At 55.2% G+C, this 16,985-nt stretch overlaps 1 protein-coding gene across 1 annotated transcript in view; it reads right to left on the reverse strand.

Annotated features, from left to right (window-relative positions):
• TDRD9 (tudor domain containing 9) overlaps positions 1–16,985 on the reverse strand; it is a 57,492-nt gene that overhangs the window by 35,306 nt on the left and 5,201 nt on the right. The window contains 9 exon segments of the mRNA XM_090265523.1: positions 923–1,007; positions 1,240–1,294; positions 2,960–3,024; positions 7,568–7,671; positions 11,415–11,579; positions 12,168–12,248; positions 13,445–13,567; positions 15,047–15,268; positions 16,381–16,478. Coding sequence (XP_090121649.1) covers positions 923–1,007; positions 1,240–1,294; positions 2,960–3,024; positions 7,568–7,671; positions 11,415–11,579; positions 12,168–12,248; positions 13,445–13,567; positions 15,047–15,268; positions 16,381–16,478 — 998 coding nt within the window.

Consider the following 16,985-nt stretch of genomic DNA (forward strand, 5'->3'; position numbering starts at 1 on the left):
CTGCAATGTGGCCTCAGCAGTTGAACCTCCTTGAGCCCCAGCTCTGCTCCACAAGGTGCGACCCCAGCCCGTCACGTCCCTGGTTTTCCTCACATATGAAACGGAGACAGTGGTGATGCTCACCCTCACGGGGCTGCTGTGAGGGTCACAGGAGGTGACACGTGTGAAGGGCTCAGACCTGCCAAGTCCAGGAAGCAGCAGCCGTGTGACCGCCCTGCCCTGGACGCCCGCCCTGGGCCCCGCCACTGCCCCTCCCCTCCCAGCGGCTCTGCCGCACCAGCAGCCCGGCTCAGGCACCAAACACAGAGTCAAGTCTCAGAGAGGTGGCTGCTTGAAGCCACACTGCTACAGGCGAGGACCACGTCACCTGCCCGATGCCACCCGCTCCTGACCACACACCTCAGCACAGCGCCGCCTCCTCCCCCGAGGGGCTCACCCTCGGGGGCAAAAGGAACCACCAGGCTGGGACCCAAGGCAGGGCCCAGGCTGCCCTGCAGGTCAGGGCGCCCCCTGGAGTCAAAGGTCCCTGAGCACCGCCAGCAGCACCAGAAGGGCTGCGATGAGACAGCCCCTCGCTCCCACCAGCTGCCCTGGCTGGGGTGGCCGAGGGGGCTGAGCGCCGGCCTGAGAACCCAAAGGTTGCCAATCAGATTCTTGGCCAGGGCACAGCCTGGGTTGCAGGTTCAGTCCCTGGTTGGGGGCGTGTGAGAGACAACCAATCAGTGTTTCTCTCCCTCTCTTTCCCCTCCCTTCCCCTCTTTCTAAAAACTAAATAAAACTTAAAAGTTGCCAGAGCAGTCCCACGCTTTGAGAAATCAAAGGCAATAAAAACCTCTAGCAAACTGATTGAGAAGCTCCAAGACAAAATTAAGTAAGCCAGGGCTCAGGAGGCCAGCATCTCCTCAGGGGAGCCTTGTCCTACCTTTCTGTACCCGGGCACGGGGCTCATAAACACGTTGCTCTGCTCCTCCAGAGTCACACTCGAGTGCAGGGGGTAGACGTGGAGCCTAAGAGGCAAGTGAGCGGAACACCACGTCCATAAGGCAGAGGTGTAGCTGAGAGCTTAGAAGATAAGCAACTGCTCGTTGAGACAATTAAAATTACTTCACACGGGGACGATGCATCCCTGTCTTAAGAATTCAGCAGTATCTGCATCTGAAACCCGCAGGATTTTATTGACGAGTGTCACTCCAATGAGTTCAACAGAAAGGAAAAAGAAGCAGTATTGTTTAAACACACCTTTTCTGAACCATGTTTGTGAGAAGTTCATGCATATAGTTTATTTCACCCAGACCTATGGAAGAAAAAAAAGGGAAAGAAAAAGATTTGTATTTATTGCTAAGAACCCTTATGTCTTTGTTTGTTTTGAGAGAGAGAAGCACGATTCGCCGCTCCACTCGTGACAAAGGCAGCCACTGGCTGACGCAGGCATGTGCCCTCACCGAGGACCAAACCCACAACCCTGTTCCAACCAACTGAGCTACCCAGCCGGGGCCTGAAAACCAACCTTTAAATGAAGACGACATCTCTGCCAAGGAAGGCCCTAGCGATTCATCTCACTTCCTTTTCCCGTGCACATCAGAACGACAAGGGGAAGTGTACAGTGACACGGATCCCCAGACTCTCAGCAGCAGGACACACACTGCCCGCTCCCCATGTGGCCCTTCTATAGTGCAAGTGGCTGCGTGTGAGTGCTGGCCACGTCATTTCACTTTTTTTTTTCCTACTGATTTCCCTAATGCCCTGCAATGAGCATGGAATATTTTACAACCAAAAAATGATATTTAAGAACCATCAAATAGTATTAGCATAAAGTATTATTACTATTAAACACTAAAATACTTAGAAAAAAAAGAGAGCCAGACGTGGAGAGGATGCCACATACGATGGCGGCAGAGGCCACGGGAGCCACAGGCCGCCGGCCCAGGGCTAGAGGAGGCCGGGAAGGACCTGTGCGCAGCCGCAGCGGGGTCTCAGCCCTACTGGCACCCGCGTTTGGAACTGCAGCCTCCAGAGCAGGAAGAAGACCCTCTGATTGTCAGACCCTCCAGTCTGGGCACTTGGTTACATACAGCGGCCCTAGGAAACGAATACAGAGCCCTTCACGCCAGATCAACTAATAAAAGCAACACATGTGAACCCTGAACCCTCATGACCGCATCGCAGGAAGACAACCAGCAGATGCCCCTTACAGACCCTCAGCCAGGCAGTGCCCCGCAGCTGAGAGCGCAGTCTCCTGCTCGGGGCTAAGGCAGCCTCTGCCTGGTCCTCTCCCCTAACAGCGCTGGGCGCACCCACGCTGCTGAGAAGTGCTTCCTGGGGCAAGTGCAACCCCATCCCACGGCCAGCTAATGGGTTTCCTGGATACGACTGAACCACAGCCGCCACGGCCTGGCACTCAGGGCTTGAGTCCCCCGGGCGCTGGGTCGCTGCCACTGCTGCCTGCTGCACTCCATCAGCATCCAGACATTCAGCGGCGGGACAGGGCACCTTCCACAGCAGAAACACCTGCATGGCTGTCAACAGTGTTTCATCAAGCTATCCCACTTCATTAAAACACCAAAAACAGCATTTTGAAAAAGTACAATTATACGTAAATTTCTTTGGAGTATTTTAAGAGCCTGTTTTCTCAAATACTGAGAAAAGAACTCAAGGACCACTTGAGGCCTCTCATGGCATTAGTGACAACACTATGACACATTTGTGGCCACATACGTGTAACAAAGCAAATTTAACAAAGTGTTTCACTGAAAATTTTGATGGGGTAAGACTGCCTTCAAAAATTGAACTCTTGGTCATCGCTCTCCTTAGCACTACGAGGGTTACAGTCACAGGTCGAACTAAACGCCGCCAGCGTTCCTGTCCCTGGGGTGGAAGAAGCGTGACCCGCACATAGCATGCTGCTCTGCACAGCGCGCACCAGGCACCACGATGCCGGGCCGCGAGGGCTGGCACTCACCTGGCAGGAACACCAACACACTGCTCCGCTCCCACACCAGCGGGGCACCCGACCCGGTCTTGGTCCTGTTGTAAACAGAGGGGGCGGATATCAGCCCAGGCTGGGACAGCCAGGGCTCCCACAGAACCCGGACGCCGCAGCTCCTGACCATGGAAGGTGTGTACAGGCCATGCGTGCCTGCGGGCGGAACTTTTTTTCTCTCCCATAAGGAGATGCAGAGCAAAGGGAGGGGCCCAAGTCTCTTTGCGACCCAGAGCCTCTTGGTTCCATTATTTCCTCCTGTAAAACTATCTGTAAAAGTCTTCCTTGAAATGTAGTTACTGTAATCCAGAACTTCAACTACAGAACATTTAAAATAAACTCCAAGGAGTCAAACTGACCAGGAAGCACATTTACAGAACAGATCCCAGCCCATCCCCGCCCCTCACCCCATCCATGTGGTCCTTGGTGTGAGGCGAGCGCCTCTCCTCTGCGCACCCCCAGCAGCCCCACCCCCTGGCCAAAGCCTGGCTCTTTGGAAAAAGCAACAAAGTTGACCCCTGATCTACCACCGAGGAAACTCAAGAAGAGCTGGGACGGCTGGGCCCGAAAGCAGAGAACACCAGGGTCAGGCATCACCGGGGCCAGCTGAGGAGGCTCCCGCTGGCCACACTCTGGATAACTAACCATCCACAAAGAAACCTGACTGCCATCAACTTTGACACTTGAAATAAACCAAAATCTCAGGAGAATGAGAAGGCAAGGCACAGAGAGAAAACATTTGCAAAAAACACATAAATGACTGTTACCCAAAATACACATAGAACTCCAAAAACTCAACAATTAGAAAACAATCAACGTAATTAAAAATGGACAGAAGAGGACTTCCGGCCAAGATGGAGGCCCAGACAGACACGCTGCATCTCCCTCTACAACTAATAAGGAAAAGAACTACCTCAAAACTAGAGACAACCAGAAGTTCCAGAATATCAAGCTGCATGGAAGTACAACAAACAAAGATATAAAGAAGAAATACTCATCCAAACAGACCCCTCCCCCCCATATACAGCGCCTCAACATGGTGAAACAGGTCGCCCTACACTAACTAATCCCTAAGGCTCCACCCCTTACAACATAACAGGAGCGACAGCTCTGCCTAAGACACAGGCAAACACACACAGAGGCCTGTCAAGATGAGGAGACAGAGAAGTATGGCCCAAAAGGGGGAACAGATCCAGGTTCCAGTGGGAGAACTAAGCGACGAGGAGATAGCCAACCTAACAGACACAGAGATCAAAACACTGGTGATAAAAATGCTCACAGGCTGACAGACATGCTTGAGTACGGCAAACACATAAGGGAAGAAGTGAAGGGCATGCTAAGTGAAACGAAGGAAAACCCACACAAAACCAGCAGTGAAGGGAAGGAAACTGGGATTCAAATCCATGATTTGGAACATAAGGAAGGAAAAAACAGTCAACCAGCGCAGAATGAGGAAGCAAGAATTGAAAAAAATGAGGAGAGGCTTGGGAACCTCTGGGACAACTTTAAACGAGCCAACATCCGAATCATAGGGGTGCCAGAAGGAGAAGAGGAGGAGCAAGAAATTGAAAGTTTATTTGAAAAAACAATGAAGGAAAACTTCCCTAATTTGGTGAAGGAAATAGACATATAAGTCCAGGAAGCACAGAGAGTCCCAACAAGCTAGACCCAAAGAGGACCACACCAAGACACATCATCATTAAAATGCCAAAGGTTTGAGATAAAGAGAGTCTTAAAAGCAGCAAGAGAAAAGCAGAGAGTTACCTACAAAGGGGTGCCTATAAGACTATCGGCTGATTTTCCAAAAGACACTTTGCAGGCAAGAAGGGACTGGTAAGAAGTATTCAAGGTGGTGAAAAGCAAGGACCTACAACCAAGACTACTCTACCCAGCAAGGCTATCGTTTAGAATGGAAGGGCAGATAAAGTGCTTCCCAGACAAGATGAAGCTAAAGGAGCTCATCATCGCCAAGCCATTATTACATGAAATGTTAAAGGGACTTATTTAGGAAAAAGATCAAAACTATGAACACTAAAATGACAACAAACTCACAACTATCAACAACTGAATCTAAAAAATAAAAACAAAAACAAACTAAGCAAACAACCAGAACAGGAACAGAATCATAGGTGTGGGGATCATCTGGAGGGTTACCAGCTGGGAGGGGGGAGGGGGAGAAATGGGGAAAAGGTGCAGGGACTAAGAAGCATAATCAGTTGGTACAAAATAGACAGGGGGAAGTTAATAATATAGGAAAGGGTGAAGCCATAGAACTTATATGCACGACCCATGGACGTGACTAATGGGGTGGGATTGCTGGAGGGAAGGGGGGGTACTGGGCAGAGGGGAGCAAAGGGGGAAGAAATTGGGACAACTGTAACAGCATAATCAATAAAATATACTTAAAATTTGGGGGGCGGATGGGCAGAAGGCCTGACGGACATCTCACTGAAGAAGATGTATAGGAACTAACATAAAGGACCCACAGACACGGACAACGGGGTAGGGCCTGACTGTGGGGCAGGGGCGGGGCAGGGGGATCAAAGGGGGAAAGTGGGACAACGGTAATAGAACAACAGTAAAAAAATACAATAAATAGAAGACGATGCACAGGTGACAAGCAGCCCTATGAAGAAAAGCTCCCCACCCCATGTCACCGGGGACTGTCATGACAGCAATGCGGTGCCACTGCACTGTGCTCAGACGGCCGCAGGCCAGACACGGACGCCATCAGCTGCTGCGAGGACGCGGAGCTGCAGGCCGCGCGTTCACTGCTGGGGTCACAGCCCCTTCAGGAGACAGTCCTGCGGTTTCCTACTCGGACCCAGAACTCGTGTGCCTTGGCATTTACCCCAAGAAGCTGAAAACCCATGTCCACACAAACCTGCACACAGAGCCCTGAGCGGTGTGGCTCAGCGGGCCGGGTGTCATCCCACAAAGCAGACGGTGGACGGTTCGATCCCCAGTCGGGGCACAGGCCTGGGCTGCGGGCCGGGTCCCCAGTCAGCGCTCGCGAGAGGCAACCACACATACATGTTTCTCTCCCTTTCTCTCTCCCTTCCCCTCTTTAAAAAATAAGTAAATAAAATCTTTTTAAAAACACTGCACTTGATGTTTATAGCAATTTTATTCATAAGTCAAAACCTGAAGGCCACCGAGATGTCCTCCAGCAGGATAAATAGCCTGTGGTCCATTCAGGCCGTGGCGCATCACTCAGCACTAAAAGGAAACGAGCTGCCCGCCGAGAAGAGAGGAAGGCCGTTACACGCGCATCACTCAGTGAGAGAAGTCGGTGGGAAACGGCCACCTGCTGTGTAAGTCCAGCCACAGACACTCCAGAAAAGGTAAAACTGTGGGGACAATGAGAAGATGGATGGTTGCCAGGGCTTACGGGGGGGTGGGGGGTGCGGGGTGAGCAGGCAGAGCACAGAGAGTTTTCAGGGCGGTGAAACCTCAGCCCGAGGCCACAGTGCTGGAGGCTGTCATTGTCCACTTGTCACCAGGGTGGCCCGGTGTAAACTGGGAGCTGGGTGCTGGTGACACGTATGAAACACTGACAGGGGTGAGGGGAGTTGGCATGGGGACGTGGAGATGTTCTGTTCAATTTTGCTGGGAACCTAAAACTTCCCTGAAAATAAATTCTATTTAAAGGGGAAAAGTCCGTGAGTCCATTGTAGCGTGGGAAGACAGAGAGCACAAGGAAGAGCAGAGAGGCAGTGACATAAGGGAAGCCCCACTCTATGCTGAGATCCCAGGGACAAACAAGAACAGGTGATGAAAGAACACACTGAGGGGACAAGGGACGTGGTGCGGCCCACGGTGCCCACGCGAGTGACAGGTGAGTGGCCGCCAGGCACAGTGCCCACAGCAGAGGCCGTGGGTCAGACGGGGTGGAGGGTACACAGGGTCCCCATGGCGCCCTCCCAGCAGGCAGCCCACGCGGGAAGAGCAGACAAGAGCTGACTGACTGAGTCACCAGGGCAGCACCACGGCACGGAAAGGACAGTAAAGATGACTGTATTTAATGTGAGCAGGTTATATCTCAATAAAGTTAGACATAAAATTAGAAAAAGAGGAGCACGGAGAGACTTAAACAGCACCCTAGCTTTCACACCTAACAACACAACTGTCCTTCAAGCGTGAGAATGAAATGAAGACCCTCGCAGCCAAAGGAAAACGAAGCGCCGCTCCCAGCGGACCCGGAAGCCAGCTGTGGGGGCTGGGCTTCAGGGGGGACAGGAACGGCCGAGGGAGGCGAGTCCAGGACACAAGACAGAACAGCGAGCCAGCGCGGTGACGTCCGCTCGGGACCCCAGGGCAGCACGCGGCAGGTCAGGAGCACGGTCCTCAGGCTGCTCTCTGGCTCCCACAGCGCTCGGTCCTCACACCTGGCACGGTTCTAACTACTTTAGAGTGGACATTGCCAGTGGAAATTTTGAAGGTGCTGACTTTATTTTTAAAGATACAGAGTGGCTACTGAAAAAGTCTCCACAGTGAAACCTTGGTATTACAAAGACGCGGGAGTTTAAAACAAGGAACCCAGGCCGCACCCCGAGGGGCATCCCGCACGGCACCCGAGTGTCTTACCCACTGTCTTTCATGTCCATGTCATCGAACGTATGGATCAGGGAGACAGCGACCTCGTACATGTCCCTCGTGATCACCGGCTCCTCCGGGACGTGGGAAGGGAGCTGAAACCAGGAGAAGCAGCTGGGGTACAGTGGGTCACGGGGGACGGACTGCAGGGGCTCCCCTCGAGGGACCACTGACGAACGCCCCTAGGAGGCCGCAGCGCTGCAGCCAGTACCGAGCGCTTGCTGAGCGCCGCACACGACCAAGCACCAGCTCACACGGGAGGTCACGGGCCACTCCCCAACCCCGTCCCTAGAGCAAGGGTGGGGTCACAGTCCAGACACACAAGCGAAGTGTCTGGCAGGCAGGACACCTACTTTGAAGACATAGAGTAAGTTGCTCCAAACACCTGTGGAAGCCAGCCAGGGAGCCTATGACCCCAGAGTCAGGGTATCGCCTTCTGTCACACCCCCACCTCCGGAGCCCCGAGATGTCAACTTCATCACATGAGAAGCAGTCCCTCAAAACCAGTAGTCCCAGGAAAAGGAAACACCACCCACCCTGGACCCGCCAACGTGCAGTCACAGTGCCACTGCATCAGAGTGCTACCCAGTTTGGGGTCACTGTCCCCAGACCCCCTTCCAGGGTGCATTAATGCCAGGTCAAGCCCAGGCCGTTGCTATCTGCCCTCAGGCACGTCTCAGAACACAGGGGCTCAACACAGTGGCAGCCCCCTCCCCCCGTGACAGCCACGTGACAGTGGGGCTCTGAGCTGACAGCTTTCGTGGGACTGAGGTCACCGCTGTGCAGGCCTCTCTCTACAACATCCAGGATGACCGTCACAAAACCCGCGCTTCCTCTCCTCTCAGTTCCACCTCCCGAGTCCTGAGAGCAGGACATCGGTTCGCCCGTGCCGAGGACACCTCAGGAGAACCCTTCAGGGGACGCCGAGTGACCCGCAGATGCAAAGTTTGCTTTCGACCTTTGCTAAGAGTCAGCTAAGTCGGTCAATGTCCAAATAATCCACTTTTCATTGTTCTCTCAATTCTACTGACGTGAGGCGGCTTAGTGACTTGTTCTTAATCAGTATTTTTGAAGCATGTCTAGTCAGTCCGTTTTCGTAGTCTACCTTTACCTCAAATAATTTCCTGCTTTATCCAAGTCACTTTGAAAAGGCAGTCTTCACCAACTCCCCCAACCGTGGCATCCGAACGCACCTGCAGCCGCTCTCCAACAAGCCAGGAAAGCCTGTCGCCGGCTCACAGGCGGCGTGACCGCCGCCCAGCGCCCAAGCCCGGGGGGTGCTGCGGACCCGCTGCTGAGGCACCAAGCACAGCCCTGCTGCCCCTGTGCTGCCCCGACGCAGGTGACAAAGGAAGCATGGTCATGGTCCCTCCCGTGTGCGGGGTCAGGAGGGAGCCCGGGGGGGCGGAGGACAGACAGGCAGACGTGTGACAGGGGTGCTGGGACGAGACAAGCCGCAGCGGGGGGCAGGACTGGGAAGGGGAGGGCATGGCCGCCCCACGGGTGGAGGCAGCACAGCGGGGCAGGGGCGCCAGGGGTGCGGTCTGAGCTGGGCGCCGGGCACCCTCCCCGAGGGAGGCCACCCCATGAGACGGCACGGCAGGCCAGCCAACGCGTCCCCAGAGGACAGACAGCAAGCCGTCGGCAGCAGCCGGGGCCGGGCCACAGCACAGCTGAGCGGGGCTGCTGCACCGCGCAGCTCAGGGTTACACACTTTCCTAAGGGTGGCTCTTTGCAGTAAAAAAGCTGAAAACAGACGATGAGAAGGGCTCCTCTAAGGACACAGGAAGGACAGCCAGTCTGGCTGCGAGGGCGCAGGGGCGGGCGGGGAGCAAGGGGCAGGCGGCAGGGCAGACAGCGCGAGTGCACACCCAGTCCGGGAAAAGCCACTGAGAACACAGCCACGCACAGTGCTTGCAAAGGCAGAACAGACGCAGCTCCGCTCCGACGCGAGTGAGAAAGGAGCAAGGAGCTCGCGCAGTGAGGAGGGACGCAGACAGACGAGGCCCCCATGAGCTGGCCGGTGACAGGGACATGCGGAAAGGCCAGTGTCAAGGGCAGGGGCACCTCCTGCTAACAGCAGGTGGCAGAAGCTGTTAGTAAACCCCACCTGGAATTTTAACAAAGGTCCACTGGTGTCGAAAAATGTACCACAGAGTCCAGGTGACACTCTTTTGTAAGGCTTAAAATACATAGTTAAGTCTAGAATATTCAGTTACTGAAATATTGGCTGAGCACCTACCAGGTACCAGTGGCAGGACACTTACTCCAGCCTGCTGACAGTAACCCCAGGCTCAGGGGGCAAGCACCCAGGCCTGACCCAAGCCCCCACAAGTCCCCAGCAAGCTCTGCCAATCTGACACACGACTCAAGAGACGTCAACGGGAAGTAGGGAGACTCGTCTGGGAAAGAGGAGGTCACAAAACCCTCATCGCTGTCCCGTTCCAGCCTGGGTGCCCCTATCCCACCCCTCCCCACCCCACCCATCCCAGGAAGCAGCGCACTCAGTGACTTACTTCCAAAGAGGACGGCCAGGAAAGGACAGACATGGCCCTCCTGAGCAAATCCAAAGAGGAGGAGGGGCCGGCTGCCACCACGCGGAGGAGCCTGACAAGTGTGGAGGACGGGGGCGCGGGGGTGGTGGTGCCAAGGACGACAGTGCCTGTGAGGAGCCTGGCCAGGAAGCAACGGGACCAAGCGGCACGTCCCCTCTGTGGCTCTTCCCCAAACCCAAACCCCCACCTGACCGCGAGGAAAGCCACAGAGCGACCCCCACCTGAGCAGCCCCACTGAAGCGCACCGTCATCTAAAGAGCGAGCCGGCTGAGAAGCCCCCTCTGCCCCGGAAGCCGCGACGACAGGCGGGCGGCAGCACAGGCCTGGGACGGACGTCAGGGGAGCCGGCGTGATCCACACAAAGTGGAGGCAGCGACTGGGAACCCCTGGGCCAGCTCCTCCCCTCGGACGTGTTATGTGCGGCCGTCACTGGAGGCTCTCGGTGACGCATACGTAAGCTCTGCACTGTCAAATGCTTCCAACTGATCTGTTTTTTAGAATTATTGTCTTTTTTAAGTTGGAAAAAAATGCAACATTTTAACGGCCATCACTGGCCTCCCTCTGATGTAATCTGACAAAATACAAGGGGGAACCCCCCAAAACGGAACTTATTTATAAAAAGTCCTGTATTTGTCCCTAAACCTCAGTCACCGTCAGAGCGCTCTCCACCTGATGCAACACACCCAGCGAGACGTGCTTCCCGTGCTCAGAGGAGATTTGAACTCATTGACTTTGGTGTCTTTTAGTGCTTCTGCCCGTTTTTTTGTTTCGCCTCTTCCATGTTGGCAAAACGTTTCCTTTGAAGATTATTTTCATCCGAGGAAACAAAGAAGAGGTCGCTTGGGGTGAGACTGGGTGAATAGGGAGGGTGGGGTACCGGGGTCATGCATTTTTGGTCAAAACCTGCTGAACACTCAGCAGGGTGTGGGCAGGTGCGCTTGTAAATCACCCTTCACGAAATAGGCAAACGCACGGAGTCTCCAAAAAATTCCCTGAAGCCGAACGCAGCCTCTCACAGCAATGCCAGGTGGTGCCCTGGCCCAGATGGGATCCTGGAACACCCACCGAGCGGGGTAGGCGTGTCCTACAAGGGGCCTGCCCTCCAGGAGACAACTCTTGTGTTTTGGTCCCTCTCACACATCTTCCTACATTGGGTGAAGCCTCGTCAGTCCCTCGCTGTGGCAGAGGCCACTGTGGCGCCAACATCACTAATGTCTGTAAAGCAAATGGAACCCCCCCCAGGGCAGTGGGGTGGCCCCTGGGGCCCCCGCCAGGGTGCCTACCCTGCAGTGAGGCACGTGCTCCAGGTCCCCGAGGTAGTACTCCTCAATCGAGTGGGGTTGCCCGGGCACTTCAAACACGTACGCAGGCTTCATCTTGTTCTGAACGGGAACGGCAAAGTAATCGGCAAACTCATTGCAGTTGATGGTGGCTGACATCAGGATGACCTGCAGAGAGGACCGGGAAAAGGACAGATGAGTCCAAATGACAGGGCTGAGGGGAGACGCTTTGCCAGTTCCAGGCTTCCTCCCGCGTCAGTAACCTCTGCGACTGGGATAGAACGTGCCGACTGACGCTCTGGAGTGATGCAGACCCCTGCAGTTAAAGAACGCTCCAATAAAGCCGTAACCGCTCTCTGCAAGGCCGCTCTGTGTCAGAACCCAACAGAAAACTGAACAAGCGACCAGAGAAAGGAGGCGCAGAGTGGCAGAGGCGGCCGTGCGGCCCACGGCCCACCCACACCTGGCGGACTGCAGGGCTCGGTCCGCCACGAGCAAGTGTGGGAGCGCAGTGCCGAGAGCCCCACCGCCCAACACGCAGGGTCCGCAGGGCTCTGCAGCGCCCAGGGGGCGAGCGCAGCTCCCTGCCGGCCGCTGCCTGCCTGGCGCATTTGCCAGTTAGGGCTCTGCTGTGTAAATCTCAGCGCAAAGGTGAAACGGAGGCCCCACCAGTCCAGCTAGGTTAAAACAAAGAGGAGCAAAACTGAATAATAAATCTTAACCCTAAATATTTGTTATTCGTGAAATCAAATTTACCTTCACAAAACGTGAATTTGTTCTTAAAAGTTTGCGGACCACCAACAGCAGGAAGTCCATTTCCTCAGTTCGCTCGTGGACCTACAAGACAGGAAAAGCGCCCACGTGACTCCAAGCGGCACAGACGCCGCCACAGGAAGAGCGGGCAGGTGTGTCGGAGGGGGTTCCATTCGGTGCTAATGGGCTTCCTCGGAGACTGGGGTTGCTCCCGGTGCCAGTCCTGGCTGAGGGGAAGCAGCGACCATGGGCCGACAAAGCAGAGGGCCCTGAAGAGGCTGTGGGGGTCCTAGTCCCCCAGCCCTCCTCTTTGGGATCCTACCAGCATTTGGGTCGAGTGATGTTGAGTATCGCTGGCCCCGCCCACTCAATGCCAACTGTGCCCCACGCCACTGTGACAACCCGCCAGGAGAACCACTAGCCAACAACACACCTCTGCAGGTCACAGCGCCCTGCCTGACAGGACGTGTCCCAGGCCTCGTGGCGGGGGGGCTGCAGGTCCAGGGGGTGGGGGCGGACCTGGAGGAACTGGCTAAGTCAGGAGCTGCAAAGCCCTCAGGGACAGTGGCGACCGTGCCCTCCTCACACAGAGGCCTTCCAGGATGAGCCAGCCCCAGGACCTAGAGTCACCCCAGCGCCACCGGCTGCCCGCCCCAGAGCCAGCTGGCAGGGAAGGGCAGGACGTGAGGCTGTTTTCCTGTCAGGGCACTTGGACACACAAGGGGACTGTAATTCTACTGTGGGACACTTCTCTGCCCCGGCGGCGAGACGAGCTGCTGGGTGCGACAGCAAGAGGCCTCGTCCCCTCGGCTGCGTCCGGGCCATCACTCCGACCCCACCACCCCGAGTCCCACGGACACGGACGCGTGGGGCAGGGGCACAGAGGCGGGAAGGCAGCTCCGGCGGCTGGAGGGCGCACAGCTCCCGCAGCGCGGCTGGAAAGGCTGACGGAACGCCCCTGCGACTCTCCCAGCCGCCGTCCAGAGCACATCCTCAGCACAGACAGCGGCGTCTGACTTGAGAAGGAGGAAGATGCTCGTCGCTGACAGCCCCGAGAGGGCCTCTGCTCGGGGTCGGGACGCCACTATCTCCCCACTCGGGACTTCTGACCTGCCGCCCCGCCCTCCCCATGTCCCCAGGTGGCCCTGCCGCCCCTCCTACCCTGATGACCCCACCCTGCACACGTATCGAGAGGGCACAGGGACGAAACCCTGATCACCACACGGTCTCCTGCTGGGAGCGGGCCCGCGCACGCAGCGCGGCGAGGGCCGTGCACCCACCTCGTCAATGAAGATGTGGGTGAACTCCATCAGGCTCTTGGTGCTGACGACTTTCTGAAGCAGGACCCCGGTTGTCATGTAGATCAGCCTGGTGTCCTCTGTGGCTATTTTCTCCAGGCCTACCTGAAACCGGGGCAGGAAAAGGGACAGGATAACGTTTCTGGGCTGAAATGGCTGCACCTCACCCCCCAAAAAGTCCACGTTCACTTTATTGCGGAAGGTCTAAGTCAGAGCTGAAATGCGGCTGACGTTCTCCTTTTGGGGGCGGGGAGTGGCTTTTCTAGTCATGTTGCCCTTATCACTTTTACAGTGAGACAACTGTGTATGAGATATCCACACACAAAACTATAATTTAAACATTAAAATTATAAAAGCCACGAGTCTGAGGATTCTCACGTCTTTCCTATTCAACTGGGAAGGAAATTAAAGTTATTTTGTTATTTGTTTAAGATTTTATTTATTTACTTTTACAGAGAGAGAAAGCGAGGGAGAAAAAGAGAGAAACATCCATGTGTGGTTGCCTCTCGCGTGCCCCCAACTGGGGACCCGGCCCGCAACCCAGGCCTGTGCCCTGACTGGGAATCGAACCAGAGGCCCTTCTGTTTGCAGGCTGGCACTCAATCCACTGAGCCACACCAGCCAGGGCTGCAGTTGTTTTCAAGAAATTCAGTTTCATTCCGTCGGCAGCCGTCCGTCTCGAGAGACGATGGTGTAGCTTCTTAAGAGTCTATCTGCACCGCCGAGAATGGCTGTGCAGTCCGACTCGGGAGTGACACGGTATCTGTCTCCTCCCGTGTTGAATCGACATCTTGCGATGACGCTGAAGCTACAGAGCCTGGGCAGGGTGATATGGAGGGTCTGCTGTTGCCCATGCAGCAGACCCCCCCTCTCTTCGCAGCTGAAGGGTCCAAGGGAAAGACGGAGTCGATACAGCTTGGCTTCAGGTGCGCCGCAGGAGTTGCCGGTGTTGACTACAACGTCAAACCGCCTTAGGGACTCCGGCTCCGGATTTTCTGTCGGGGTTTACTCCCTTAGCCTTTCCCCTGAAGAGGTATGCCGCAAGGCAGCGGAGGTTTTTTGGAGTCAGAGTTTTCCTTCTCTGATGTGCCCTGACTGGAAGATCGAACCAGCGACACTTAGCTCGCAGGCCGACGCTCAATCCACTGAGCTAAACCAGCCAGGGCGAATTCAGTTTCATTATTTTTAAGATTATGCCGTATTTCTGGCCTGGGCAGTGTGGCTCAAGTGGTTGGAGCGCTGCCCCGTAACCAAAAGGTTGCAGGCTGGATTCCTGGTCGGGACACATGCCTAGGCTGCAGGTTTGGTCCCCGGGTGAGGTGCGTGCAATCTCTGGTCAGGGCACGTACAGGAGGCAACCAATAGATCCTTCTCTCTGAGTCAATGTCTCTCTCTCCCCCTTCCTCTCAAAAAAGCCATGAAAAAATGTTCTCAGATGAAGATGAAAACATAAGTAAACAGACAAATGAATTTTGACGCAGTCCTGCTCTATAAGCAGACTGTCTCCAGCATAAACTAGCCCGATCCCACCATCAGCGCCCACAGGAGAGTGTGGCGGAAAGAGCAGCTCTCCTGGCCCCTCACCTGGTAGCCCACCAGGCTCCCCAGAGTCCAGGCACGCTCCCTGCTGATCCACCTGGCCATGCTGCTGGCCCCGATCTTGCGCGGCTGGGTGACCACGATGTGGCAGTAGGCAGAGCGCTGGATGCAGCGGTCCAAGATGTACTGTGGCAGCTGAGTACTCTTCCCACTGCCCGTGGCACCACGGATAATCACAACGGAATTACTTTCTATCAAAGAAATAACCTGGAATTGAAAAAAAAAAAAAATCATCAAACGTCCTGCAAAATTAACAACGATACAAAATGCTACCTACAAACCAGAAGCTTTATCTTGAGAAGACTTTCAGGATTTATTTTCCTTTCATCTTTCAAAGTTAAATTCATAACCACCTAAACACCACAAAAGAGAGCAGGAAGGCTACGCATTTGCACATTTAAAGCAGCCTAGTCTCCAGGAACAGTAACTGTTCTGCTGCGGGGAACCAGGCTGGCCTCAGCTCCCTGGGTCTCTGCGTCTTCACACAGAAAAATAAGAGCACTGAACTGGGGTTGCTACAGTTCTTGCTAAGTCTAAATTTCTATTATTTTAAAGTTTTCAAATAATTCTACTGAGAAGAATGAGATTCCAGTGAGAAAAACATGAAAACCAGCTGTAACTACACTCAAACGGTTTTAAAATTCCGTTTCAAACTCTTCAGACACGTGTCTGGACAACTCACTTCCATGGCCCCTAGTCCAGCCCACCAGCGCCCTGCTGCCACCTGGACGCGTGTCGGCTCACGGCCAGCCAGCGCCACCGTCAGGGACACCACTCAGCACTGAGTGCTGGCCTCGAATACGCAAGGTGTATCTACTCAACCAACGCTGCATGAGCTAAATAAAAATTAAATTTGGAAGACTCGGTGTTATCTGTCCCTGCTTCTCCCACTAGTACAGTGAATAAAGGTTCCGACAGCTTAGATGACACGCAGCTGACATAAAAAGCTACTGTAAATGCACGCCGCCGCCACGTGGGCCAGCCCTGCCGAAGAGCGCTGGGTGGCAGGGCCCGCGGGGAGGCTGCGGGGCTGGGCGCCTGAGTGTGTGAGGGGGAGACAGGCAGTGGGGCTTGGGCTGGACGCTGTGCAAGGGGGTGGGGCAGGTGGCCCCTCCGAGCTGTCAGAGGGGAAGCAGACAACAAACCAGGCGGCAGAAGACCAGCGCGGCCGCAGGAAGCCCCTGCCGTGCGGGTCCCACAGCCTCACACAGGCCAGGGCGCTCGCCTGGCGCCTGGACACCTTCGGACCTTAAACTGCAAGCGTGGAGTCTCAGCCTCAATTCAGACAGCACGTTACATCAGGACGAGAGCGCTCTTACCTCTTCCTTACACCGGTTTATAGGCAAATCGGGGTATTTGTACGTTGTCTCTGGGACGCATGTCACGGTGCTCGGCTTAGCCAAAGCCGACCTCGGACCTGGAGTCAGACAAGACAGACAAACACAATGCTACTTCTCATCTGAAAAAAGGCAAGGCCAACAACCCAGCACCATTTCTACTCTGCGCATACGCCACGTTTACATCAACACCCACAACGGCCAAAACCCACGTTCCACTGGCTGCCCGGTGAGCAGGGCAATTCAGCAAGGCCCCTGGTGCCCCCCATTCGTCACTGCTGGCAGTGGGCACTCGCCCACCCCCATCACACCCACGGAGGCTGGAGGCTCAGCGCTCGCCGCTCGGAAGCAGCTCTCCAAGGCTGAGCTGGAAGAACCGCGTTCGTCTGAAACCTCACGGGAACACACCGCGGTGTCAGGTGTTCCTGTTCCCCCCTTGCTACTGGAATAAGTTGGTAGCAGACAACCAAACCCGCCCATGAAGTACAGGCGCGATGCGCTCAGCCCCCCACCCGCTCACACCCTCCAGGAAGTGCCCCCTGTCCTCGTGGATCTCTAGGCACCACCTGACAAACCGACAAAGCACT

Source organism: Furipterus horrens, unplaced genomic scaffold (assembly GCF_987537825.1).
Source record: "Furipterus horrens unplaced genomic scaffold, mFurHor1.1.pri manual_scaffold_21, whole genome shotgun sequence".
Taxonomy (NCBI): Eukaryota; Metazoa; Chordata; class Mammalia; order Chiroptera; family Furipteridae; genus Furipterus; species Furipterus horrens.